This window comes from Talaromyces amestolkiae (assembly GCF_001896365.1).
Source record: "Talaromyces amestolkiae strain CIB chromosome Unknown scaffold33.1, whole genome shotgun sequence".
Lineage (NCBI taxonomy): Eukaryota > Fungi > Ascomycota > Eurotiomycetes > Eurotiales > Trichocomaceae > Talaromyces > Talaromyces amestolkiae.
The window spans coordinates 47,276-72,277 of NW_024468069.1; the positions used below are offsets into that span (position 1 = coordinate 47,276).

A 25,002-nucleotide genomic window follows, 5' to 3' on the forward strand; every position below is an offset into this window, starting at 1 on the left:
GCTAAAAGAGGCGGTACTGAGATTCCATTTTAAGATCTAAAATCTCTGACCCAAAAGAGGCGAAGGGTCTTTTATTAAGTCTGGAGAATGGTGCTAGTCTTCTGAGGATGCTAGTAAGGATCGGCGGAGACCAGCCATGGTTATTGTAAGTACTGTACATTACTAGAGGCATTTCCGAGATGTCCGCCACCATCACGGCTAGACCTATGATCTTGAAAACTATATTATTTGAAAGTCCTAGCCTATAGATCCCACAGCAGTGCAGAACACTGCCCCACTACTCCTACAAATTCACATCCACATTAGGACCTAACTCTGGGGATGCTATATAGACATCTGCAAGTCCCATGGGGCCATGCCCACGGGACTGTCTATAGACCTCAATGGGCGGCGCTCTTTGGCATGGGCTTTGTGTCTCTAGGCGGAAGATCGAGCGGGAAGGTCCGGCCGGCTGCGCAAGGGGGAGGAGTCGAGTCCCTTAAATTATTTTCCAAGCGCAGTAACTCAACGTAGACCTTGTCCATGTCTGCCTTCGATAGTATCGAAGCTAGTCCCACAGTCGCTTTGATTCTCTCAACATGCCCCGGCGGCGCTCTGCAGCGATACATGACCCCGAGATTTCCTACCCCGCCTTATCCCATGGTTATCATCAAGCTACCATGAAAATGACAGGCCTGCCATCTGGTCTTCTGGTGATAAGATTTTACTCTTCCAATTACGAAACGAGGCGTGCGCCATATTGGCTAATCCCTGCTCTTTTCACCACTTTGATCCTCACGGCGCTTTTCCGGAACCGGAGTAAATATTGTGGATATCTTTGTTCAAACTAGGGATGAAAGCATAATCTTAGATTGTACGTTCGGAGATCTTGAAGCGATCGCTGAGAATATACCGAGAGCAGATTTTTAGCACAATCTCTGGATGTGCGTATKATTCTACATGCTATTCCGAAGATATGTCCGCGGACGAAGGCAGTCTGACTTGCAGCCATTGCGGCTCTCTCTTTACACACTGATTTTGCAAGAGGCGCGCTTCTGAACTATCTCTTAAGTAATATGATAGGTACTCGTCCTCCCAGTCCTTGGTTCAAGGGAGAGTTATTGAAATCTATGCCATTCTTCTTCGCGTCCCCGTGACCGATACATTGAAGGTAAAAACGGCACGAAGCCATTCACCAAGATGTCGGCCTAACCGAAAACATTCTTTATCGATTCAGATCTAGCCTCATGAAATATGGCAAATCATCTGAGGCCGACTACCTCCCAAGGGAAGACTATCACCTTTTCTTAGCTAGCTGTAGCACTTCATACTACTCAGCGAATGGAAATCGCCAGAGCCATTGTCGTCACCGCTCTAGGGGCAAAAGGCAATACAAGTATTCACGGAACGGGGACCCGAGAATATCTATAGCTAGCGTTCAAGTGAAAAGGAGCACCTGGATGAATTCACTTTGTAATAGACGACACTCTTCCGCGAGGACTATTACCTGGGTTGGCTAAAACTCCATGTGGACCTTATGGCATGATCGGCTGGAGTAGGATAGGAGTACAGCTTCCCATTTCACCACCTTCTTGTCGTTGTTGACGGCTGCTTATTTGAATTGTCCTCTCAAATCCACGTAGACACACCAACGAGGAATGACGGCGATAGTTCTTCTCAGGAGAGGAGCCTTATTCAGCTGTAGTGAATATTGCTTTGGCGATACTGGTTGTCTCTGCTTAACGCCCGAGAGAGACGTAGTTTCTGGCTCGACGTATAAGGGAATATCATGCTCGTCAAAAGGGTATGGGCATGTAATAAGTGCCAATAGCTAGTGCTCGGTTTGTGTCCCAATCGGCATATTTATGTTTGAGACGATCGGAGAAAATCTTCTGTTTTTAGCAGGTTTTTGAAATGATTCATTTTATCTAATTCCTAGCCCATTGCAGAATTCGTTTCCAGATTTTCTCATTATCCAATGGGCAGTCTAGTTCCTCGAGCGCATGTTCAAAGTCTGACTGACTAAGGCGTCTCTTAAAGTCCTTTCTGATGATCCGTTCTGCAAATTCTGCCCCTATTTCCGGATGTGCCTGGAATGTGAGAATACTATTGTTCGTTGAGATAAAGGACTGGTGATCCTCAGCTAGTGGAATAAAGTTCGACCCCGGCTCATAGACATACTCCAGATGCATAACATTCACAACTAAGGCTCCCCTAGCTTCTGCAAACTGAAAGAATTTACTCCCTTCCGGAGTTAGTTTGATGTGCGTTTGTACCTAAGTGCCAAAAAAGGAGAATCAGAGGAATGATATTCCGTGCATCATTATCATATAATATAGCTAACTTACCTCTGCCCCTTCTTTCCTATAGCCAACCGTCCCACCTAATGACTTGTGGATGGCCTGATGTCCCCAGCAGATGCCAACCAATTTTTGACGCGGATGATTTTGCGCAACAGTTCTTATAAAAGCCTGCATCTTTAAGACCCATGGAACGTTGCCATCGTGTTCAGCGTTACCACCGCTCAAAATAATCAGGTCATAATTGTCCGACAATTCCGGGTAGACTTGAAGCTCGATAGGATCAAAGAAGTTGATCTGCGAGTCTGGGGCGGCAGTACCTATAACATCGCAGAACGCTTCTCTGATGTCGTTCCAGTAACCTTCGGACCTGTGATCGTTTTGCAGGATAGCAATCTTGAGAGATTGAGACATATTGACGAGAGGAAAGTTTGCGACTTTTAATTATTTGGAACACGCAGCTAGAACCCATAAACCAAGTTCCGATGGTTCTATCGTCCGATGTTTAGATACTGTTTATATAATATCGTCGGGGGAAAGAATCGCGCACGTCCCCAAACCCCATCTCCAGTCGCCTGAATATTCCTAAATAGGTAATTTAAAGCTGGCTACGGAGGTCAGTACTGCTCCTACTACTAAGACGGTCATAGAGGGTACCCAAGATACTATGAATTACAAGATTATGGTACTATCTCGTAAGCCCTAGCACCTTGTGTAGTACAGAGGGTTTAACGTATTTCACTCGTCAACTGGCCACACCGGTCAACCAGCCACCATCTCAAAATTTCATCGCAATTATCAATATACACGTTTCTACAAACTCATAATAATAATAATAATTATTATTATTATTCTTCTTCTTCTTCCATTGTATAGAGCGCTTTTCAGTCATGGACTATGCACGCTCTGCCTATTCTCTTTTGGGAATAGGTGTGACAACATTACGTGGGATACGTATGCGGATAGAGATTCAAGAGGATCACAAGAGCTGAGTATACAAGGTATGGAATATCAATGTACTGAAAATTATCTCGCCCTGCTATTTCATGTCTGTATTTCATATATACAAGTGTCATTGTTATCCATATTAGCTTAGGATCCACTGAGTAACTCCAACTAAGTAACTCCGGCTTACTATAAATCCGATTCACTAACTCCAGCGTATCGACGCGTGCTCATCAAGGAACAAGAATTCCGTGAATAGCTTCGATGAGCTTTGTACAGCTCTAGGCTGTCTGACTAGACTGCTTGGGTCGTTACAGAATAGGCAAAGCGGGCATAGTCTATAACTGAAAAACGCTCTATAAAATGGAGGAAGAAGAAGAATAATAATAACAATGACCAACCCGGGAAGGCGTTATGAAGTTTTGATATAGACAAAAGATTCAGCGTGATGCATTTATTCTTGTCATCTTAGACATATGATATCGACAGTCATATATACAATCCTTCGGCATTTTAGCTGCGAATAGTGAACTGGCAAAATTCTCTCATACTTCCCCAAAGCCCTAATCATCACTAGTAAGCCCAATCCGTCACATGCCCTGGCTGTACAAGACACATCGCTTTATCTCATTGTGGTACCTGTCTTTTCAAAAGGGAAAATCCTTCTCAGGTTTTTCCAAAATTCCGCTTGCTAATTGCAGCTGGTGTTGTTCATCCAGGTAAGGTAGAAGTATCTGTTCCCAATGCTCCTTGCCTTTATAAGCTGACATAGCCTCGTCCCAGTTTCTGATTGCCTCGGCGAGTCTTCCTGGTACATGTGGCTCCTTTGCTATGACTGTAATCGGTTCGAAGTACGTTCTAACCGTGAAAACTATAGCGTTGGATCGAGGAAGTCGGCGCAAAGTCTGTCGCTCGGATCTAAAGTGGAGGTCCTCGAGCTTGAGATTCTTGCTGTTCGCTGTAGCCCAAGCTAAAGGTAAGATTTCCGATCAGTTCTGCCTTGCACCAAATAAAATAAGAGTGGTATATTACATGCGACCTGCGTGCTCTGTTGATCTCCCATCCGATGAGACCAATGCAAGCCGTCATCAAGTTGAACAAAGTACTATGTCAAAATCAGTCCTCCTGATAGAATATTGGACATAAACACGGGGGAGGGAGGGGTTTGTTTAACTCACGTTGTTACGAGACACCGGGTTTTCATATTTTAAGGTATCAAAAAAGCGATTCATGGACTTTTGGAGTTTTTGGGCGTAATATGGTACGCCAGCCTCGAGATGAAGGGTATCTAGGGACATCCTGAATTTTTCTGTGAGACGCCAAAATCCGGGGAGACAAACTGCCGCGGCGTCTATATGATATTGTCCATCTTACCAAGAAACATTGTAAGGTTAGCTATTATTTTCTTTGTTATGTTAGAAGGAACAATGCTACGAAACTAGCGAAGTTCACTCACCGTCGTTTTTGACCATAATAATCAGATCGTCCTGGACAAGCTTTGCGGATGTAGTCAAGGCTTCTTTTGGATTTTCTTTCTCATATTTTGTGAGTATGTGGTAAGAAGAATTGGCTTAACGGAGACTGCGTACCTGCTGGACATTGAAATTTCTCCCCGGTGAGCGTGTTATGGAGAATTTTCCCATTCAATTTATATACCGTAGGGTATCGGTGCGTAAGATATTTTGTCAGTTGCTCCAGTAACTCGAAACAAGCCTTTATCGTGACTTTGTTGTTGACATATTTCACGTGAGCATTAAGGTCTTTGTTAAGCTCGGAGACTTTCAGATCATGATAACGCATAAAATTACAATCCATCTCAATCCAATTATCCCAGCTCATTTTCCGAATGCCCATGGTAACGTAATTTGGCCCATGACGGAAAGGCCGGTACATCATAGGTTTCTGTTGTTGTACATTGAAGTCATGAAGCGGCTGTGGAACGGGGGTATTGAACGCATCCCATTGTCGCGACCTTGTACGAAAGTAAAGAAACAACAGAGGTATGGAAACAAACAAGATCGAAGCGTATATGCGGAATTCAATAGTTTCTGAAAGATGAAACATAATGGGTTGCATCTTGAAAAACCCCAAAGTCGTACTTAGTCTCCCCTTCTTTGTAGCTTCCTGAAAACGAACAATGAGCGGGCAGCAGTTGCTAGATACTTAAAAGAAGCAGTCTAATAAGTGCAAAAAAGACAAATACTTCATTTTTCGCATAAATCCAGTTAATTTTTATTTGTTAATGAAGGCTACAGAACCCTTCACAGTGGGAAAATTTACGCTGGATCAGCCCATCCTGTTATCTGGCCCATATCTGTGGGGTATAAAAAATATTCATCGGAAAACATTTGCCCGCGGTCTACTACCAGTATGTGGTTCCATAAGATGTGTTAAAAAGCAAATTTCTCGTGTTGATCCCGGTTCGCTTTTTCGTATGGCTATCAAACTCGGCAATGTAAGCACAGCGTTCCACTATTTCCCTCTTTCGGCAAAAAGAACCGCGCGCTCTCCTCGCTATTGCCACACGTTGCTTGAGAATACGCAACAAAGCCCTAGCCCCGTTGCCAAAAAATCAAAAATCAAATTACATAGTAGGTTATTCCATGGGGAAGACGTAATCCAAATCGGTTGTAACAGTAAAGCAAGAGTGCATGCTCATCTCCAAGCATGTTACGATTCCGCAGCTTCAAGCTATCAATCGGGATACGCAGAGCACCAAACATGTACTGTATTGGTCCTTCCCTTTGAATTCGAATTTTATTAATTTATATTGAAATTACTATATTCATCACACTACATGCAGCAATGTTGACAACCTTCGACGAGGATTTGGCCTGGATGGCAATTTCCGGAGGTGTGCAGATTGATCATTGTTGCTGCCACTTGATGGTACTGCGAAGAACGCTGGAATTCGTTGGAGGCTCCCATGAACTATTGATTAGATTGTTGGAATAACATCTATGAGACTCGACTAAACGGTCTCAGACTTCAAAACGAGCCACCATGAGGCATAAATAGATGGCTTCACCTGTACATAGCAGCATTGGAGTCCGGCTATATTAAGCTGAATTTACTGCAAATCCTATGGAGTAATCAGGCAGGCTTCTTTTTCCTCCTTTGTTCTAGCTTCGTTTCAACCCAATACTCATCATAATTGTAAGATGCCGAGGTCATTATTGTTGGTTGTTTCGATGGTAAGATTCCCACAATATTACCATATGACCAAAAACGAAGTCCCGTTAATGGGGTGGTAGTTTAGTGGTCATATAAGTCTGTCAGATGATAGTAATGGAACTAAAATCCTTTCCAATAAAACATTCCTGATATGTAGATATGATTGCGCCAATTATTGCTCTATACAGATAGTCTAGTATGACCATACGTATATTTTATCGACGAAATCTTCTAATATTCAAGAAGACAAGTGTTTCACCATTCGCAATTTTCGGTGTTCATTATTCAGTCGTTAAAATAGTCCACATTCGAACTCCGTGTCCTGTGATTGTTCTCCGACCCTTATAGCGGAATATCTTCGGGCTATTTTATCAACGAATCGAATCATTATGTCTAACCCAAAGTTCTACGACTACCTCGAAGTCGAGAGCCAATCAATTTCTCTTCATTACTCTCAAACGGTTGTAATAGGAAATACTGTCAGAACTTCGGGCCAAGGTGGTTGGGACTGTAATGGCGAAATTCCTAAGGACCCTGCAAAACAGGTTGAGCTGGCATTCTTGAATATATTCAAGGCTCTGCAGGCGGTTAGCCCAAAGCTAGGCTGGAGTAATGTCTATGCGGTGTGGTCACTCCATACCAACATCGAGGAAACATCTGGCTATGTTATTTCATCATTTAGGCAATCTATGCCTAACCACCGACCTATATGGACATCTTGTGAAATTACAAAACTTGGTTTAGAGGGAATGGTGGTGGAAATTGAGGTGGAGGCTATTTTACCGTGATTGTGCTTCCAAAATTGTAAATCTACGAACAGATTTTAAGGACGACCGCTGGGCTCACGAAAACAATATGATGCTGGATAGGAGTTTCTCAATCCCTTTGAATCAACAGCATCTGCTATAGATGTATTAGCATGTTCTAGGGGAAGGATATGTTCTCGTTTTCTAAATAGACACACCGACGTTGACATACATCAATACAAACACACACTTACATATATCAATTCTAGATACCTACTCAGTCACAATTCAGAATCCCATTTGCTCGTAAATAAATCGCAAGATAAAATAAGCTACAGAGCACCGAAGCGCTAAATGGAAATGACTCATTGGCTCGATGTCGACACATGGATTTTCACCGAGATCGGAAATACATGAGAAAAGAGTAACACCGAGTTAATCAATTACGGAACAAAAATGTCAAATAGATTTCATTTATATGAGCCTCAAGGACTTAACTTCCATATGTTGGTATAGAACAGATAAATACTTATTTGAGCTTGTGGTCTAATATACCTAAGCCCTCTTGCAGATAAAGAAGCTTTCCACTTTCATGTATTTCATAAGTTGCTAATGCCAGCCAACGACTCAATGTCTGCATGCTGTGCAATTGATTCCGGTGGCAGATTCACAGACACAATCCGAGATTCACTGATGTTGGAAAATGTTAGCTTACTCTTCATGGACTCAAGGTTTCACGGGAACATGGCAAGGGTTATTACCATGAACAGCTTCGACCTGGGTATATGCCAATAGAGCATATTCTCCCAATTCTCTACCAACTCCACTCTGTTTGTAGCCTCCAAAGGGAATGGCATAGTGTGAATCCTGTGAGCTATTGATCTGCAACCAAGGAAAGGGTATTAGCGCGTTTAATAATAGAAATACAGAAGGGTATAGTTACCCAGACCATTCCGGACTCAATGAGGCCAGCTACCCTATGTGCCTTGACTACGTCCCGAGTGAAAATTGCAGCTCCAAGCCCGTACTTTGAGTCATTCGCCTTTGAAATGGCTTCTGATTCGGTTTTGAATGACTGGACAACGACAAAGGGCCCAAAGACTTCTTCCCTCGCAACTGTCATGTCGTTTGTTATATTTCCAAAAATAGTCGGCATGATAAAGAATCCTTTCTGATCAGCTGGTGCTGACCCACCCAATATCAACTGTGCCCCATCTGACATGGCACTTTTGGCGTATTCTAAGATCTTTCCTTGCTGTACCTTCGACACTTGCGGACCATGAGTCACCTGTGGATCAAATTGAGAAACAATTCGCGTATTCTGCACAGTGTAATCTTTGAACTGGCGAACAAAATCTTCATAGACCCCTTCTTTTACAAAAATACGGGATGATGCGGTGCAAATCTGGCCCATGTTGCCTATCCATAATATCATTTGATTAGCATTAGGACTGTAAAATTGTGTTGTCTTACAGTAGAGAATTCGGGATCTTGGCTCCTAAGGTTGCGACTCACTCATTATTCCAATATGCGACCATTTGACAGCTTGATCGAGATCTGCATCATTGAAGACTAACAGCGGGCTTTTACCCCCGGTCTCGAGAGTGATGTTCTTAAGGTTGACTGAGGCTAGCTTGGCAATAGCTTTACCAGTTAATGTGCTGCCAGTAAAAGCAATCTTATCAACGTCAAGGTGGGATGCGAGAGCAGCGCCAGCTAGTGCCGGCCCAAGTCTCCACGATGCATCTGTTAGTTATATTTATATAGATTAGCGTTTATTATTTAAACAAAGGATGATGTACAGGGAATAACGAACCATTACTGGATAATTCCACGGGATAATCTGTCCACAGACACCTGATTGAGATTAGATTTTCGCACAGATACCATAGGGCTAAGGCTTTTCACGCAAGTAGAACTTGGAGAATTGGCCAACTCACCGACAGGTTCATGCTTCGTATATGCCAGCTTCGCATTGCCCGTATCGATTGTTTTCCCTTGGACTTTATCCGCCCATCCCGCGTAGTACCTAAATACGCCGATAACCTCCCCAACATCTTCCTCAAGAGCAACCTGATAAGGCTTTCCATTATCCCAAGCGTCAATGGTAGCCAGAATGTGTTGATCTCTTTCAACTAGGTCCGCAACTTTCCACAGAAGCTTTCCGCGCTCTGCTGGGCTGATGCTTCTCCATTCACTGCCAGGAGTGAATGCCGCGCGAGCAGCTTGCATGGCGAGTTCGACATCTTCCTCTCCAGCTGCAGAGATATGGGTGATCACTGACTCGTCATATGGATTTATAGTTTCCAGGATCTCGCGCGATTTTGAGGCGATGAATTCATTGTTTATGAATAGGCCTTGTACATATGACAGTCAATATGCGGCTACAAAGATCTCTTTCTGATTTAATTCTGTAGGCACAATGTCGTACTTACCAGTGGGCTGTTTATATGTGGTTTGATTTGGAGTAACCAGTGTAATTGAAAAAGCCATGATGTCTGTCAAAATGCTCTAAGGGACCTCTTGAATGAGCAAGCAAATCGGACCTATTGTCTGAATGAAATGTTTACGACGAGGTTCCTTTCCAATCGAAAGAGCTTTAATTTCAATCTCCTCATTGTCATCTAGTCTTCTTTCCCGAGTCTGCTAAGATAGGGAGCAAACAGCTATGCATTGGCTATGTACCTCCCAAATCCGGAACTATTCATTCGCGCAGCTAATATACCATTTTTGGACACAACCCAAGTAGGTACAGTACCCGCCCCAATTCCTTGTAGAGTCACGAATCATTCCGTGGGGATAACTAAATCTTGCCCAGCAGATTTTTCAAGTTGATATTATTAGATCGTAATGAATGTTGTAGAAACTCTTATCAGTTGATTTTACAAGGTATCTAGATCTTACCAGCAGTTGATTTGAAACATTCGCATTCGGTTACCCTAGGACCATACAGCCAGCAGTCTATTCGGTTACGGCTGGCATTGGGATTTTCAAGAGCATGCAGACCAGTTTTCCTTATCACTATAAAAAGACTCTCAAAGCTAAACACCAATGGTGAAATAATTATTAGGGTTAACGACTGCTCTACTAATACAACGTTGATCTGGGTGCTTAGACTCACTTCCTCTAGGACTATGCGCCACTAGAAGAAAAGAAAAAGTAAAACGAGCTGAAAATGATACAAACTGAATTACTAGGCTGCCGTACCAATTTATTTTGAACATCATTGATGGGTGCATAGGGTATCCCACTACCTTGGAGTATATCGAGCTATTCCTAGGTCCTTTTTGTTTTGATAATGTTCTCAAGCATTGGTTCCAAGACTGCCCTGTTTGCTACGCGATCACTGTTGGTCTTGAACCTTAAATCGTCAACCCATTCAGTTTTCTGGAGTTTTTGACACAGGATTTTGAGATACCCTGGAAGAGACAATGCCGGCAACTGAGCTGATCTTGTCATCCAATCACCTATGCCGAGATGACTCTGAATCTCCTCGGTGATGACAAGGCTTTGTAGGTTAGGAACGGCCCCAAATCGTCACACCGCGTCTGAAGTTCCCATATGCGGATTCTTATCATTTGTGGTTTGTGGTTATGCTGAGATTACATGTGCCTAGGCAACAACAACAGCTGGGCTTGATGTTGGAGTCAAGAAGCGCAATTATAGGTGTCTACATTGTCTTATTGTTTTGCTCTTACGTATCTCGAAAAGGAAAAGTCCGCTGAAGAAAAACGCTCTAGTAGCGCGGCAATAATAGCCATTTACGGTTAGAGAAAATTTGGAAAGCTTGATGATTCACCAATTTCCAGCCAGGATACACTAGCGACATCTCGCAATAAGAATTAAAAACGCCAATCAATGTAACCTAGAGGAGTGTTAATCCGGTAGTATGTCATGGAATCACAGGATCTCCGTTCTCGTATAGATATCGCCGTTAGTTCCAGATTAGGTTTAGCGGATTATAGAGTTGAGGGATTGAGAAAACTGAGCCTGGAGTTCACACATTAGTGAAAGAATATAGACATCGTGTAGGCGATAGGCGCCTCTAACCATGGATTCTCACATCTATCGCTGCCGCAGTAAGCTTCCTTGTTTACTTTCATAGTTTCTCGACCATGATGATTTTCATTTCGCACATCAGAAAAAGAGTTAGTACTACTTTCTGGTTGGGATACAGAAATAACCATTTTATCGTTCAGTAAATTGGCTTATTTCAAGCTAGGAGCCTATTCAGCAAGGGTTTTGTAAGAAGACATCGTTGACAGAATCACTGTACGCAAAAAATCAAAAGTGGAATGATCTCCAGTAATCGAGGACTACTTATAATAATGAGAGCTCTGAATCATACGACGTTCCTCAACGACCTAGAGCATATCCAGATGCTACATTTTATAGTAAAAATATCGTAGAAAGTAAGCAGATCATGTAAGGTACGACCCTTCGCTCAAACCAAAATGAGTTGAAGCTTTCTGCTTTTCATAAAGTCAATCCAGGCCCACCAGCTTTGGCCAGGATTTTGGAAGCCGGCATCATCACCAGAAGATTGAATGTCAGTTCCCTGATGATCCATCTGCTTCCACCAAGCGATGAGAAACTTCTTGACATCTTCGACATGAGCCAGGCCAGACCATCGACTATAGTCAGCAACCTTATCAATAACCATCTGGCGTTCCATTGGCCTATGCAAAGTCACCGCACAAATGAATAGTGGCAGTAACGCGCAGGTCAGAGCACTATCCGTGGACGAAATGCTATCAAGATAACATAGTAACGTCCGCACAGTTGTTTCCACTTTGGCATCATACAGGGAACACATAGGATAGACAGTGAAATGCAACAGAAGAAACGCGGCCCAGCGGTAGCTTTCACCGACGAGGCTTTCTTGTGAAGTTTTGTATTGAAAATTCCAGCTTTGTAGGGCATCTTCGATGGCAAGAGCATCGAGGAAAGAGTCTACTTTGAACGCGGCTGATGACATTCCGAAGATGAAGCTCGAAACTTCACAACCAAGCTGATCGGTGTAAACATAATCAGGACCAAAATGATCATGAACTCTGTTCTGCGGCAGTATAGATGAATTGCTTCGCTCCCTTGCTGTATCAGTGATAGTATCAGTAGGTTCTCGTGAAGTGATATTTTCGGAGTGGAGATTCAAGATGCGTGACACAATAGCAAGAAGACCGTCATTGACACCTATCCACAGTAATTTATCTTCTCTCCCCTTACTGATTGTATTTGAGAAAGCATCAATAGGCACAGAAGCACCAAACGCCTCTATTGTTCCTTTATGGAGGTCAATGCAACAGCCTCGGTCAGGGAACGTAAGGGTAGCAATGGTATCGTGAAAGTAGAACCATTCCAAGAGCAATCGAGACGTGTCTGTCAAATGACATGTAGATTCGTTGATACCTTTTAATTTTATCCTGACGAGCTCCCTGCATGCATTCAGATGTAGCCTCCATGGTGATTGGTCACCACCTTCACATGTGCACCATTGACACAAGAGCATCGTTGTGGTGATGGCGTAGTCGACGCAAGTATCGTTGTCCACGGGACAACGTTCCTGTATGTGAGAGAACGAATCCATCAAGGAAGCTAGATTTTTGGAATGTTGATTTATGGCATAACCATAGCGAGCCCATTTCGCTTTTTCAACGTCTCTTATCTCTTCGGTATATTCATTGTTGGCGGAAATCCTCAACATTCTACCTAGATGGCTGGCTGAAAAACTCATTATCAGGTCCAAAAGTCCCCAGTGTTCCCTATCGTTCAATGCCATTGGTAAGACGAGACGGTTGAATGGATTATTGGCAACATCGGGCACGACTACCAATATACTGGAGACAACATAAGTGAAGTGATGTAACAGACGCCTGTCCAGAGCGCTTTCTATACCGGTAACCAGAGCGGGTAGTCTTATGTTTAAAGGGCTGACTAGACGATTAGATCTGCGAATGCAGGTAGTCGGGACGACATCTGATATGCTGGGTAAATGATTAAGTTCGTCATGACTAATCTCACAGGAGTCGTAAGAATTGTTGTTGGATCGTGAATCCGCGGGGTTCGGGAAATCATCATGATTCATGTCGGAGTAGATAGGCTCSCGGCGACCACGTACGTGCGACCCTGGCTGATGAGCGTGTAGCAGTTCTTCATGCGAAGCCAGTGGTGGTTCCTTCCGTGATGGCTGAGTATGTCGACTTATTTGTGTTGGGCGCTCGCCTGAAACAAAAGCTTTCCATTTCATTGGCAGTTTATAGCCACCACAAGGTACATTCTTACGCTCGCAATTCTGGCAAGTCGGCTTCCTCTCATCGCATTTCTTCTTTCGTTGCCGGCAAGTCAGACATCCAGTCTTTGTTCGTGTATGTTGGAGGAGATCGTCATGATCCATATTTCTAGAAAGTTGAGTGTGATCACCCTTCTTGTATTCAACTGGAGGCCGAATGTGCTGCTAAAGGTATTTATGATCGTTGCAGAGAAGTTGCGAGGAATCAAAAGCGTGCAATAGACCCCACAATCTAATTGTTGAGGCCATATGATATTCGGACCGAAATTTATCCGTGGGGCATACCAGTACGCTTGAGATAGTTTCCACTAGATAGAAGAATGGAAAACAAGAACGTTGGCAACGCTCCTCATAGAATCCATCAATCTCCAAGCCTACAACTGATTTACCTATTACTGTTCATGGTCCTTGGAATCCGGCTCTTCATCGGGAGGCTCTTTACAGTAATAACCAATCACTACGTTAGACTATAGCTTATCAGTAAAGGTCTGGATTGAGATTTATTGGTGAGTGTGGTGTGAGTTTTCTCACAACAGCGGCAGTAACTAAGAACGAAAATCCCAACCCTACCAAGGAAATCCGGTACGTAGACCTACCTAGGTTGGCCTACATCTTATTTTTTGCGAGCGGTAGGATCACTTCGAACGGAGAACGGAAGACGATGCTAGCGGGATCCGCCGAGACTGTGTACATTGTATATGCATCTACGGGGTAGATTAACGTGCACAACTGGTCCAGAATGTTAGTATCACGTTATTGAAATGAAAAAGGCCAATCGCAGGGCACACGGTTGCCACGAGCATACCGACCCAAAGAAAAGACGTTCCAATGATTGACCAAATGCAGTGCGTATGATTCTTTACCGTGAAAGCTGGAAATCACAGATATGATTCTTTGATAAAGTTCCCCATCATTGTACAATATTTCTATTCTCCCTTGTTCTGACTATCTAAACTGCTTCTACACTGAGCCTGGGTCTAGTCCGGGACATCGGTACAAGAGCGATATTGTCAACCCAACATAGTCAAAATAGGGTACAGCGAGATCATACTATGCAAGATACCTAATATCACCTTCTATTCGAATGGTGAGATTCCTAGAATATGGGCTGGTACTCCTTCTTCAATGGCGCAAACCCAATGCGAAGATCATATTCCGACGGCTCAAACGATCCTAAATCGAAGACGGAATAAAAATTGCTCATCCACCGTGCTCCGAGAATGATATTGTTGCTACCCCATGGGTTGAATGGTGGGAAGCAGTGATCATCGTCCACATACCCAGGAGTCGTCAATTGATCACCCGTAACTGTGAAAGTTTTTTGAATGTCATCAGTGCCGAAGGTAAAAGAGAGGGACCATGTGTCATTGAAATCGGAACACAGTGGTCGGTATCCAGTCAAAAGTTGGTCGTAAGACCATGGAGTCATGTTGTATACTGCCGCAATTTGACTCTCTGGTAGGTTAATGAGATCCGAACCTATCATACCCACCACACGTTAGCTTATAGTCGCAAGCAAATAGAGCTGTGACATGAGCTTTACCTGTATCGAAAACTACGTCACCCTCCCATTTTAGTGATCCATGTTGCTCATTTTGATTAGCAAAGTGGTTGTTCCCACTCAAGCCCTGGAATTGTGCTTTGTAGACCTGGAATGGCGTGTTGATGGGAACAAACTCAACCTCGCCATGTGCGTAGACGTCTTCATGACTCCCACCCATCGTCAAGACGCCATTATTTTCAGGACTTGGGTTTGCTATCGTGGAAATCCCGGTGCCCTGATATATGGCAAACCGGGGTTGTTCCAGGAGGCCAAACTGCATTGCATTCTCAAACGGCGCAGTGGTGTTAGGAAACGCAATTGTGCTTGATGCCAGACCCAAGAATCCGTCTGCTCCAAGCGCAGCCCAAGTACTAGATGTGATAGAAGCGAATTTCTGGCAAAAGGAAACGTTGGTACCAGGGACTCCAGCAATATCTGAGACGAGATAGCCAAAGACTTTGCCTCCATCATAAACAATGGAGTCCGTAGTGTTGTAGAACGCCTCACCGGTGGATGTAAGATTATATGTAGTCCGTGGTAATCTAATTCATATAGTCAACGTTCTACTCCTGTTAGATCGCGTCATATTAATGTGTTCACTTACCCGCTTGCATTCGGACACTGATCGGTACAGTTACCACTCAGAACCCATAGGCTAGCAGAACCAGTGTCGAAGAGAAGGTCATAAGCAGTTGCTGGGGTTCCTAGATCCAACTGAACAGTCCTCTATCAATACCTGTCAGTCGTGCACGCGAGATTAAGGAGTTGCAGTGCATACGTAGGTATTTCTAATACTGATATCAAAATTCCAAACGCTCGCAAGGCATGCGGAGCCGAAGAAAGGGACTAGAAGCAGAGACAAAGGCGACATTTTGGTATATTCCAAGTGCTAATCATAATTTTAATCGCGCTATTTGTGATATTAAAAAACCGAGGAGAGTCATTCAATTTATAATTAGTACGGAGTACTGCTCGGAGGACCTTCGGTGTAGCATTTGGTCAGTTTGAAGGATGTAATTAAAATAAGAAATCACTGATTGGGAGTTAATTGAGACACAAGCTATGACATGTTTCATTCTAATTTGGCTTATCTTTCCCCTTTGAGAAGTGTCTCGGGCCCACCACCAGGGCGAGTCGGCTGAGACCGCGTTACGGCTTTTTGTTTCTAGTGCCTTACAGGATTGTCTCCATATACTGGCCTAGCCATTGCCGTCCCTACGTCGTATTAGGGTCTATGCTAACCATATTTAGAAATTGAGTGTGAACGCGTGATGTATTGTATTGTGCGTCTACATTGTAAATAAAAGAGAGAAAATATCCGGCATAGGCTGCCATACAGGAATGTTATGTTAAGCCGTGCTCGCTAGTCTAGTAAAGGAAATTCTCAGCTATATCGGATCGCGGGGCATGCTCGCTATCCAGAGAGCAGGTGAGGGTATTTATGCGCTGCGTCACCACATTCGAGATAGCGGTAAAGTAATCCTGTCACATTTATATATTCTATCAACTCCTGGAAAATGATTAGGAATGTGTTAATATGGCGTGTGTTACTTATCCGAAAGGGTATAAATGCTTGAATTGATTGATATCGCGCTAATTGGCAATTTCTATCCATGATGGTGATAATATCTAGGAGTCGCATCGTCTTGCCTGCGCTCATCGGACGGTCTGGCTTCTTGTGCAGGCAACGGCGACGGTTCGACGGACTTCGAAAAGGCTGGCTCTTCGAACACTACAGACTGTATAGTTCAATATCTAGTCAAGACTGCCAGGTTTTTATGCGCTCTGCAACGCAGACGTCTAGAATACGTATACGTAAATCGCCTATATAAATAGCTTATACGTGCCCAAATCGGGTTACTCCCTCAATAGATTGATTTACCAATGTTAGTTTAAGTTGATGTAGTGTAGAGGTGGCTTTGGTGGGGCGTGTCCATCCTACTCTGTATGGCCAATGACTTATCAAGTACGTTAACACAGAGGGATCAATCGGCCTTGGCCGATGATATCATTCCAGCTTCAATTTGGATTGTTCTGAGAGAACTATTCAGGCTACCTCCACCACAGTGTGTGCCACTTTAAGGGCCGTCTCCCCGACTCTTGCGCCGAGTCTGTAGGCTGTTTCATTCACGGCCGAGACAATACCCTGTGTCAGAGTTGACTTACCGTCACCAATACACGCCGAGCTTGCGGCAACCGTAGCGGCGGCAATGCCCTCAGAATCGAGAATAGGAAGGCAGGCTACCCCCGCACGATCAGCGCCGAATCCGGCATCATTGAAGAAAGCGAGGCGTGGCCTAAATGAACTCGTCATTCTGGCCGCAATTGCACCGCCATGACTACCGCTCGCCACGACCAAACCTGAATCTTCTGGATTTCCAAGTAAGAGGGAGTCTATGCAGAGGACGCCGTGAATAAAGGTGCGTCCCTCGACCGGCGGCTGCACATCTGCGTGAGGCCAAGGCGCGGTTTTCAAAAGCTCCGCTGCTTGTGCGACGGTTTGACCATTCTCTACACCACACATGGCCGCAATTCTGTTGACACTGCTGATGACCCCGCGTTGGTACATGTCTGCACCGTCGCCGACGCGGGCGCTGTCAGTCGCGACAGCCGCCGTAGCCATGCCGTGTCTTTCCGCCCAAAGCAAGCCTCTGACCCCTGCTCCATCTCGACCGATGCCGCAATCATGATGAATAGCGGCCCGGGCGCCGGCTTTAGCCGAAATGAACGTCGCGTATATCGCGGCATTCGAACCGCCAACAACGACGGCGCCGTTAGCTTCTGGAGGAAGCTTTGACATGCTGTCAACCACCAGAATATGAATGTTACTGCCGCTGCTGTAGGTCGCAGAGAGCTTCGACTCATCCAGGTCTTTGAGAGGGGAGGTCATTTGGTTGTGGGAAAGAGATGAATAACACCCTGGGTTGACGTCGTGATGAGCTAGCTATCTCTGAATGGCTTCGAGCAGAGCAATTGGGGCATGCATGAAATTAATGACTCGAGGCGGTCCTGAGAATAGCTGTACTTAAGCTGCCTATCCTCATTTGCAGAGGTAGCGAAGACTGCAAGCCAAAGGCGCCAGCGGCATCGTTGCGATTCCCAAATCGAAGTGTTGACCACGGTACTCCGGGACCACGAACGAGGGAGGGCCATTTGCGATTACCCATAGGCTCTAATGTACGTTGATATGCACATCTGATCTTTCTGGTTACATAGCCTCTCCGGAAGCATGACGCGACACTTCTTCAATTTCTTGTGCGTAAATTGAACCAGCTAAATCAGCCCAATTCTCTTAATGAAGGAAACTTGGAATCCATCTTCGATGTCTACGAATAATGCTGGTATGGGACTACGTGTGAAACTGTTAGTCTTAGATCCACTACTACCATGGTGGACTCCGACACTTCGAATTGTGGGGGTCGACGTTGGTACGCCACATGTGCCTCCTTAAACCAAGAACTCCAAGGCACTGGCGGTCCCAGACAGGATGAAGTCATCCACAGTTTACGTACTTCGTCTGTCCTCGGAGCTGGGACCAGCTGGCTTCACCTTGCGGGTGCGCTGTTTCACATAATAGAAATCGAACGGCTTTGATAATTCAATCTTCTAACATGCAGAAGCCGTCGGCCGAAAAAAAAAACAGCAACTCGATATGAAGAGATGTGCCTAGATTTTCCCGCTAAGTATTGTCGGATTTTGCGGACATGGAGTTCCGGGGCGCCCAGCTCGGATGAGGATCATGGAATAGAACCTGAGTTCCTCGATTTACATCAAACTACTTTAGCAGGAGAGACAAAATACAATAAAGCAGGGATGCGTTTGTTAGGAAGTAAATCGGCTGGATAGTTACGCCGCGACCTTATGCGAGTCGAATAGACTTCGTCCGAAACGTGAGTAATTCCGTCAGTCGAAGTTACGATCGATCGGCATAGCCACTAGAAAGCGGGAGTATATTAAGTCAGGAAATTCCATCTCCGGCAGTCAAGCATGGAGTGCAAGGTTACATCTCTGCCACTCTCTGTCATCTTGATTTATGTTCACCGGATCAGCCCCGCCATCCTATCATTCAGCAATCACCAAAAGCTGCAACTACAAACTATGACAACTCATCCGCAAGTTCAACTCATTTTTGGTGCTGGAGGTATCGGGGAGGGTACCATAACTCACGCCTGGACCACTAGCGAGCAAACTTCCGAACTTCTCGATGTATTGAAGGAGCTACAGATCACGGAATTGGACTCGGCGGCGTCATCTCCACCGGGAAGTCCACGGGTCAGTGAACGATTGTTGGGTGAGAGCCGTGCAGCTGGGAAGGGATTTGTGATTGACACAAAAATCGAGCGGACAGCCATCAGCGGTGGGTTGTCCGGGGTTGCCATTGATTCGAGCTTGAAGAAAAGTTTGGAATTACTGGATGTGAAGCAATGCAACATTCTGTATGCGCATTTTCCAGACCCAAACACTCCCGTCGAGGAGAGTGCTCGGGCTTTTGATAACCATTACCGAGCGGGACTTTTCAAAGAGGTGCATCCCCAGCTCACCATTACCTTTTGGGCATCTAACAATTTTGTAGCTTGGCTTATGCAATCACTCCTACGAGCAAGTGAGAGAATGGTTGCTAGTTTGCAAGAGACATAATTACGTTAAACCCACCGTCTGGCAAGGTCATTACAACGCCATCAGGAGAGCGCCTGAAACAGAACTTTTTCCATTCTTGAAAGAGCATAATATCCGAATCCATGCTTACAGGTCCGCTGCACCCTTGATTCATTGATTGCAGTGCTGATTTCTCGCAGCCCACTCGCAGGAGGTTTTCTAACAGGAAAGGTAAGTCTGGCTACCAAAGCAGGGACACTTTCTGGAGGTCGCTGGGAACTAGGCCGCTTTCCATTTTATGTTAAAGCATTCGATAAGCCGGCTATTCACACTGCTATGGTTGCATTTTGTAAGAAATGTGATGCTGCAGGTGTAACGCCGACGGAAGTAAGTTTGAGATGGATTATGCATCATTCAGCTTTAGGAGAGGGAGATGCGATTATTCTTGGGGCGTCGAGGCTCCATCAACTGAGGAGTAATGTCGAGTTTTGCAAAAAGGGACGTTTGGATAAGCGGCTGCTGGAGGCTTATGAGGAGCTTTGGAAGGGTGTTGAGAAGGATCCTCCAGAATGGTTTTGAACTCCGCATTATGTGAAGGAAATTATGTTTCCTAATATAGTAGAATGCTTCTAATTTCGAGTTTAATGAAGCAGAAATTGAAAATATAATTGAATTGTGTCCCTCGGAAGAGATTCCCAAGAGAAATTCAATGCTGTAATATGGATCAACGGTTAGAGCTCCGAAACGAATATGGATATGGCTCSYACTCATATTTACTAAATTCATGATCATTCATGAATATTCGGAAATGGTGAAGGAAGCATCTGAAGTTTGAACTTGCTCCTAAGAATAAATGTGAAAAAATCACAGAAAGTCTATATACAAACAGTAAACCTGCTAAAATCGATGAAATCCGTCTCTAAGTGTCTTTATGCCGAGTTCCGGCATTTCTTACCATCTTGCCCCTTAGGGAATATCAGCCATCTGAACGTCTCAGAATTCAGGCAACGTCTTATGGGCTGACCTCATAAGCATGTTCGGGTGAAGCCCTCACGGATGTTGACAATAGCGCCTTTCGCCGATCCCCGACAACCACGAACATGAAGCAATCCCTAGATCACATGTAAATTACGAGTAGATACTCGATATCTAGCAATCCCGGATTCCCAGAAAAGTCCGTCGGAAGCTCCTGATACCCCTCATCTATATAAGAGTGTATGCGTGTGAAGAAACTTTTTCTTTCTTTCTCATTCCTTCTCTCATGTCATATTTTCTGTTCAGGTATGCCCTTGTAATGAGTATCAGACGGGACTAGCCCGTAACATAACGTAAGATAATGCCTCCGAATACCCAGAACATCTCGTGTGTTGCTGAACAGTCTCTCGACACCTACTTCAACAAACGGAATAGGAAGATAATATCGTGCAGCTGTCAATGTTAGGGATAGTTGGGGGCATTCGCTTTCTACTATTCCAAGATCAAGCAAAGTACTTGAGACAGATATTTGGGAATGATGGTTAGGAACCTAAAAGAGCTCAATTCCCCCAATGTATATACTAAATAATATTCAGATTCGGACCTGAAGATTGCTAGTCCGTGGCATATCTGAATAGTCTAATCCATTCATAGCTATAAAGTAAACAAAGAAGGTAAACAACCTGTTAAACTTCAATACACATAATGTATTAGTGCTACTGTTACGTGCTATATGACAAATGGGTAGAGTAATCATTCTAGAAGATCTCAGCAGAAATCAATGCTTGCAAAGTAAGAAAGCATTTCCTAGGTTATCTCTACCTAAACTATATGCAATGATTATATATACCATAGACTAGATTTATTTTGAATTTGAGGACTCCAGATATATTTTTCGCTGAGTCCTTAGGCCGAGATTCTCGTTGTTATAAGGAAAAGACCTCATACAATGAGTATTATATCTGTGTTTAGGAGTAATTAATACCATTATGGCTAAAATGAGATAAACTGAAGAAACTCGCATCGCATTCTGCTATTTCCGCGGCGGTTGATAAATATCTACATAGCGGCGGGKGTTTGCTAGTGCGGAAAATTGTCCACCCCGAGATATCAATTCATGAATATGAACAAGGTCAATGATCATATTTATTCATTTCGGAGCTCTATTCACGGTCCTCTTGTCTGACGGCGTACACACTCCCGGTGAACATGCCAGGTTCTCAGCTGTAACAGTTTTCACTAGGGAACTAGGCTGCAGCGATACAGTCATGAAATGGGCCACAAGAGACGCTGAACAGGTATACTACGTAGATTCTGTACGTATACATCCTCAGCAGTGACGTGTAAAATTAGTGGGTCAGGCTTGAGCGGCCCCTCTAGGTGTCTTTTGCTAACACAGCGAAGGCGGTGAGCTAGGTAGGGACTGGGCAATATTGTCGGAACTCCGGAATCTTTAAAAGAGGTGACCACGGAACTCCGTGGCCAGGAGCAAGCGCCATGAAAACCCTATTTCGAGGCACTCTGCCTCGTTCAAATTTCCCAAATTCACTAACAACAGGCCACCACAGTCACATAAAACTCTAGATACATTCCTCTATGGCTGAGATTACGGACCACCCGTCAGCTTTTAAGTGTTCGATCTGTCGAAAATCTTTCGAGCAAGGTTGTATTCCAGTCCGTGTATCGAGAACTAGGCTTACTGGATACGGTAGAATCGTCATACAAACGCCACGTTAGACGTTGCCGACGAAAGCAGCCCACACCACCACGACAGAAGTCCTGTTACCATTGTGTAAGTGACAAGACACGTTGTGACTTACGACAACCTTCTTGTTCGCGATGTAGCGAGAAGAATTTGGAGTGTAGATATCCCTCCTCTGTCTCTACAGATCGGTCGGCTGGTATTGCACCGGAGCATTGGGATGCAATATCGTCGGAGGCATTAGAGTCATGGACATATCGACTAATTTTGGATGGAAGGCAAACGATAACAGACAATTCTCTTACGGCGCTCGGAGAAACCTCATTAGTCTCATTAGGGACTTCTTTCCCTTCCACCTTGTCCTCCCTGGGCATGTCAGAGATTTATGGCTCSTCGTATCAACTTCAGGCGCCATTTTTTTTATCACCCCTTCCTCTCCCCTCAGAGACCACGACTCTTTCGGACCCATCTTCGCAGATGCTAATTTATTGCCCTTGGAGGCAAAGAGATTCTGGTACTCCCATCATCGAATCAAAACCCCTTTCAAAACTAATCTTTCTAGGCGGTAAAGATAAGCTTTCACCCATTCGCAGTAGATGGGTCAACCCGTTATTCAAACCTCCGAATAGAACAGTCTCCGTGAACGAAGCCTCGGCCCGGTTCATGACGCAGGTTCTAAAGTGTTACCCAAAGATGATGGCTAGGGACGGCGCTTTACCACCAATGATTCATCGGCTACAAACTACGTCTAGAACCATCCCTACGCCGCTTGTGGATTGTCTATCTTGGACAAAGATGTGGGAACACAGAACAGGAAATTTGGATGCGATATTATTGAACGCTATGCAAGGCGAGGTTGAGAGGCTGTATAAGAATGTATGACACTCTGGAGTATCAGGTCCTATTCTGCTAATTGCAAAGCGTAGCATCGCACATATGAACAGGTCGAATTGTTGGCGGCGTTACAAGCTAGTTTGATCTACTCGATTATGATATGTCTCGACTCCAATACTACGGCGAAATATGGCACCCAACTAGTATTAGGCCAGCTTCAAGAGATGGCATATCGTCTACTGGCAATGATGGAATTTCCCAGTGGCGACATTTCTAGCAAGGTTCCTGATCGCGAATTGTGGGCAATTGCTTCCGCAGCACAGCGAACAGTATTAGCGATATACGTCTTCGACTGCGTCGTCTGCTTTCTGAATTGCATACCAGTTTACTCCTGTGATGAACTCGACTTCATCCCAGCTCCGGTGTGCAGACGTTTGTGGGAGGCTCGGGAGTATGAAACATGGAGGGAAGAGTATGGAAATTGGTTCAAGGTGTGGAAGGGCAGGGAAGTACTGATGGGTGAATTACTAATACAACATACGGAGTCATACGCCTCTAAGCGGGTGGAAGAGTGGCTCAGTGAGGCTGATGAATTTGGGATGTTGATATTCACGGGGTCACTGCTATCTGTGAACAGTAAGTAGGCCTACTGCGCAGTTCGACGTAAGAAAGAGCTCTATATCACTAGGTATAGAAACGAATCCTACATGTTCAAGTAATATAGTTGGTTGAGATACAGGCTGTCTCTTTTTGAGGCCACCGTTCTCACTGGCACCCTTGCTCCAACCGTCCTTAATTTGAGTCTTACGAAATCCGTACCACAACCCCTTTGCATATGGGCACAACAGAAACTCTACACAAGGGAATAAATGGCTATATTCTCTATTATTGCGGGGTCCCGATAGTATTCTTATATAACAGTTCTACTATAGTACAATTACCGACATCAGGAGCTAAAAATTTCGTACGGCACAGGTTAAAGACACTCCGACACATTCCTCCCGAAACTGTATCTGAAAGTGTAACGGCTGTAATAATTTGACCAACGTAATCCTTCAAACCGTATAAATTTGCAAGTCTTATTCTTTGTAAAGAACAGAGCAGTATTCAATCGAGCTGGCTTTGTTGTTGTAGAAAAAGAAAGACAAGGAATGAAGCCGTTAAAGTGGAGGAGAAGAAGTATTAATCTCGCCGAATTCGAAATTTGTTATCAGGTTTGGCAGCATAGACCTTACTATCCAATAGCAGATATACATCCTATCTGGACTCGGGTGAAGTGCTCCAAAGAGCTGGTACATAACAGCATGGTGGTTTCTGAAATATCTTTCTCTTCCATGCTCTCTAATGTCATTATACAAATTGAGCACGGGGGTGGGCTACTAATTTCGGCTCCAGCGCTGAAACTGGGCATTTCCGAGTGCCGAGTAGAGCAAGGATAAATGAAATTTCAATAAGAAGATATCCGGAGTTCCGTGTAACGCTACCGAACACGAGTAGCAGTATCAATAAAGAGTTTCCTCAACGGGTGGTCGAGCGGAGAAAGGCGATTCGTAGAACATGGACTTCCGAGTTCCCGTAAACGAAGGTCACGGCGGCGAATGCCTTGATGAAAAGTTGGCTTCGGAAGGAATATTGATATGAATCTCAGGTATATGGGATCCAAGCTACCAGCCTTTGCGCATGAAAACTGCTATCAAGCAATAGGCGCTTATTCAGAGCCGTTGAGACTTGACGGGGACGTTGCCAATTTGCGCTGGGTCAGGGAATAAGGATATCCGGCTCTGTCAGTGTGACAACTATTTAAGGGCAGCGTACACCCCATATTATCTTTCTGAATAGGTATTCAGCGGCCAAGTCACAATTCTTCTCCTAAAGTCTCAACCCCTCCAAGAAAGCACAATTTCGGTATTCGAATCGAG

At 44.4% G+C, this 25,002-nt stretch overlaps 5 protein-coding genes across 5 annotated transcripts; 1 reads left to right on the plus strand and 4 right to left on the minus strand.

Annotated features, from left to right (window-relative positions):
- Positions 1-1,907: 1,907 nt before the first annotated feature.
- Positions 1,908-2,693, minus strand: BHQ10_010324 (uncharacterized protein; the record flags this gene model as incomplete). The annotated part of the gene is made up of 2 exons (XM_040872942.1): positions 1,908-2,255; positions 2,328-2,693. The coding sequence occupies 2 exons, from the start codon at positions 2,691-2,693 to the stop codon at positions 1,908-1,910; spliced, it is 714 nt and encodes a 237-aa protein (XP_040738826.1).
- A 5,177-nt stretch (positions 2,694-7,870) lies between these two features.
- BHQ10_010325 (uncharacterized protein) lies at positions 7,871-9,637 on the minus strand (the record flags this gene model as incomplete). The annotated part of the gene is made up of 6 exons (XM_040872943.1): positions 7,871-8,026; positions 8,088-8,260; positions 8,339-8,563; positions 8,660-8,890; positions 9,085-9,501; positions 9,580-9,637. The coding sequence occupies 6 exons, from the start codon at positions 9,635-9,637 to the stop codon at positions 7,871-7,873; spliced, it is 1,260 nt and encodes a 419-aa protein (XP_040738827.1).
- A 4,892-nt stretch (positions 9,638-14,529) lies between these two features.
- Positions 14,530-15,847, minus strand: BHQ10_010326 (uncharacterized protein; the record flags this gene model as incomplete). The annotated part of the gene is made up of 4 exons (XM_040872944.1): positions 14,530-14,912; positions 14,977-15,518; positions 15,581-15,702; positions 15,755-15,847. The coding sequence occupies 4 exons, from the start codon at positions 15,845-15,847 to the stop codon at positions 14,530-14,532; spliced, it is 1,140 nt and encodes a 379-aa protein (XP_040738828.1).
- Positions 15,848-17,023: 1,176 nt separating this feature from the next.
- On the minus strand, positions 17,024-17,866 carry BHQ10_010327 (uncharacterized protein; the record flags this gene model as incomplete). The annotated part of the gene is made up of 1 exon (XM_040872945.1): positions 17,024-17,866. The coding sequence occupies one exon, from the start codon at positions 17,864-17,866 to the stop codon at positions 17,024-17,026; it is 843 nt and encodes a 280-aa protein (XP_040738829.1).
- Positions 17,867-19,074: 1,208 nt separating this feature from the next.
- Positions 19,075-19,614, plus strand: BHQ10_010328 (uncharacterized protein; the record flags this gene model as incomplete). The annotated part of the gene is made up of 1 exon (XM_040872946.1): positions 19,075-19,614. The coding sequence occupies one exon, from the start codon at positions 19,075-19,077 to the stop codon at positions 19,612-19,614; it is 540 nt and encodes a 179-aa protein (XP_040738830.1).
- Positions 19,615-25,002: the final 5,388 nt, after the last annotated feature.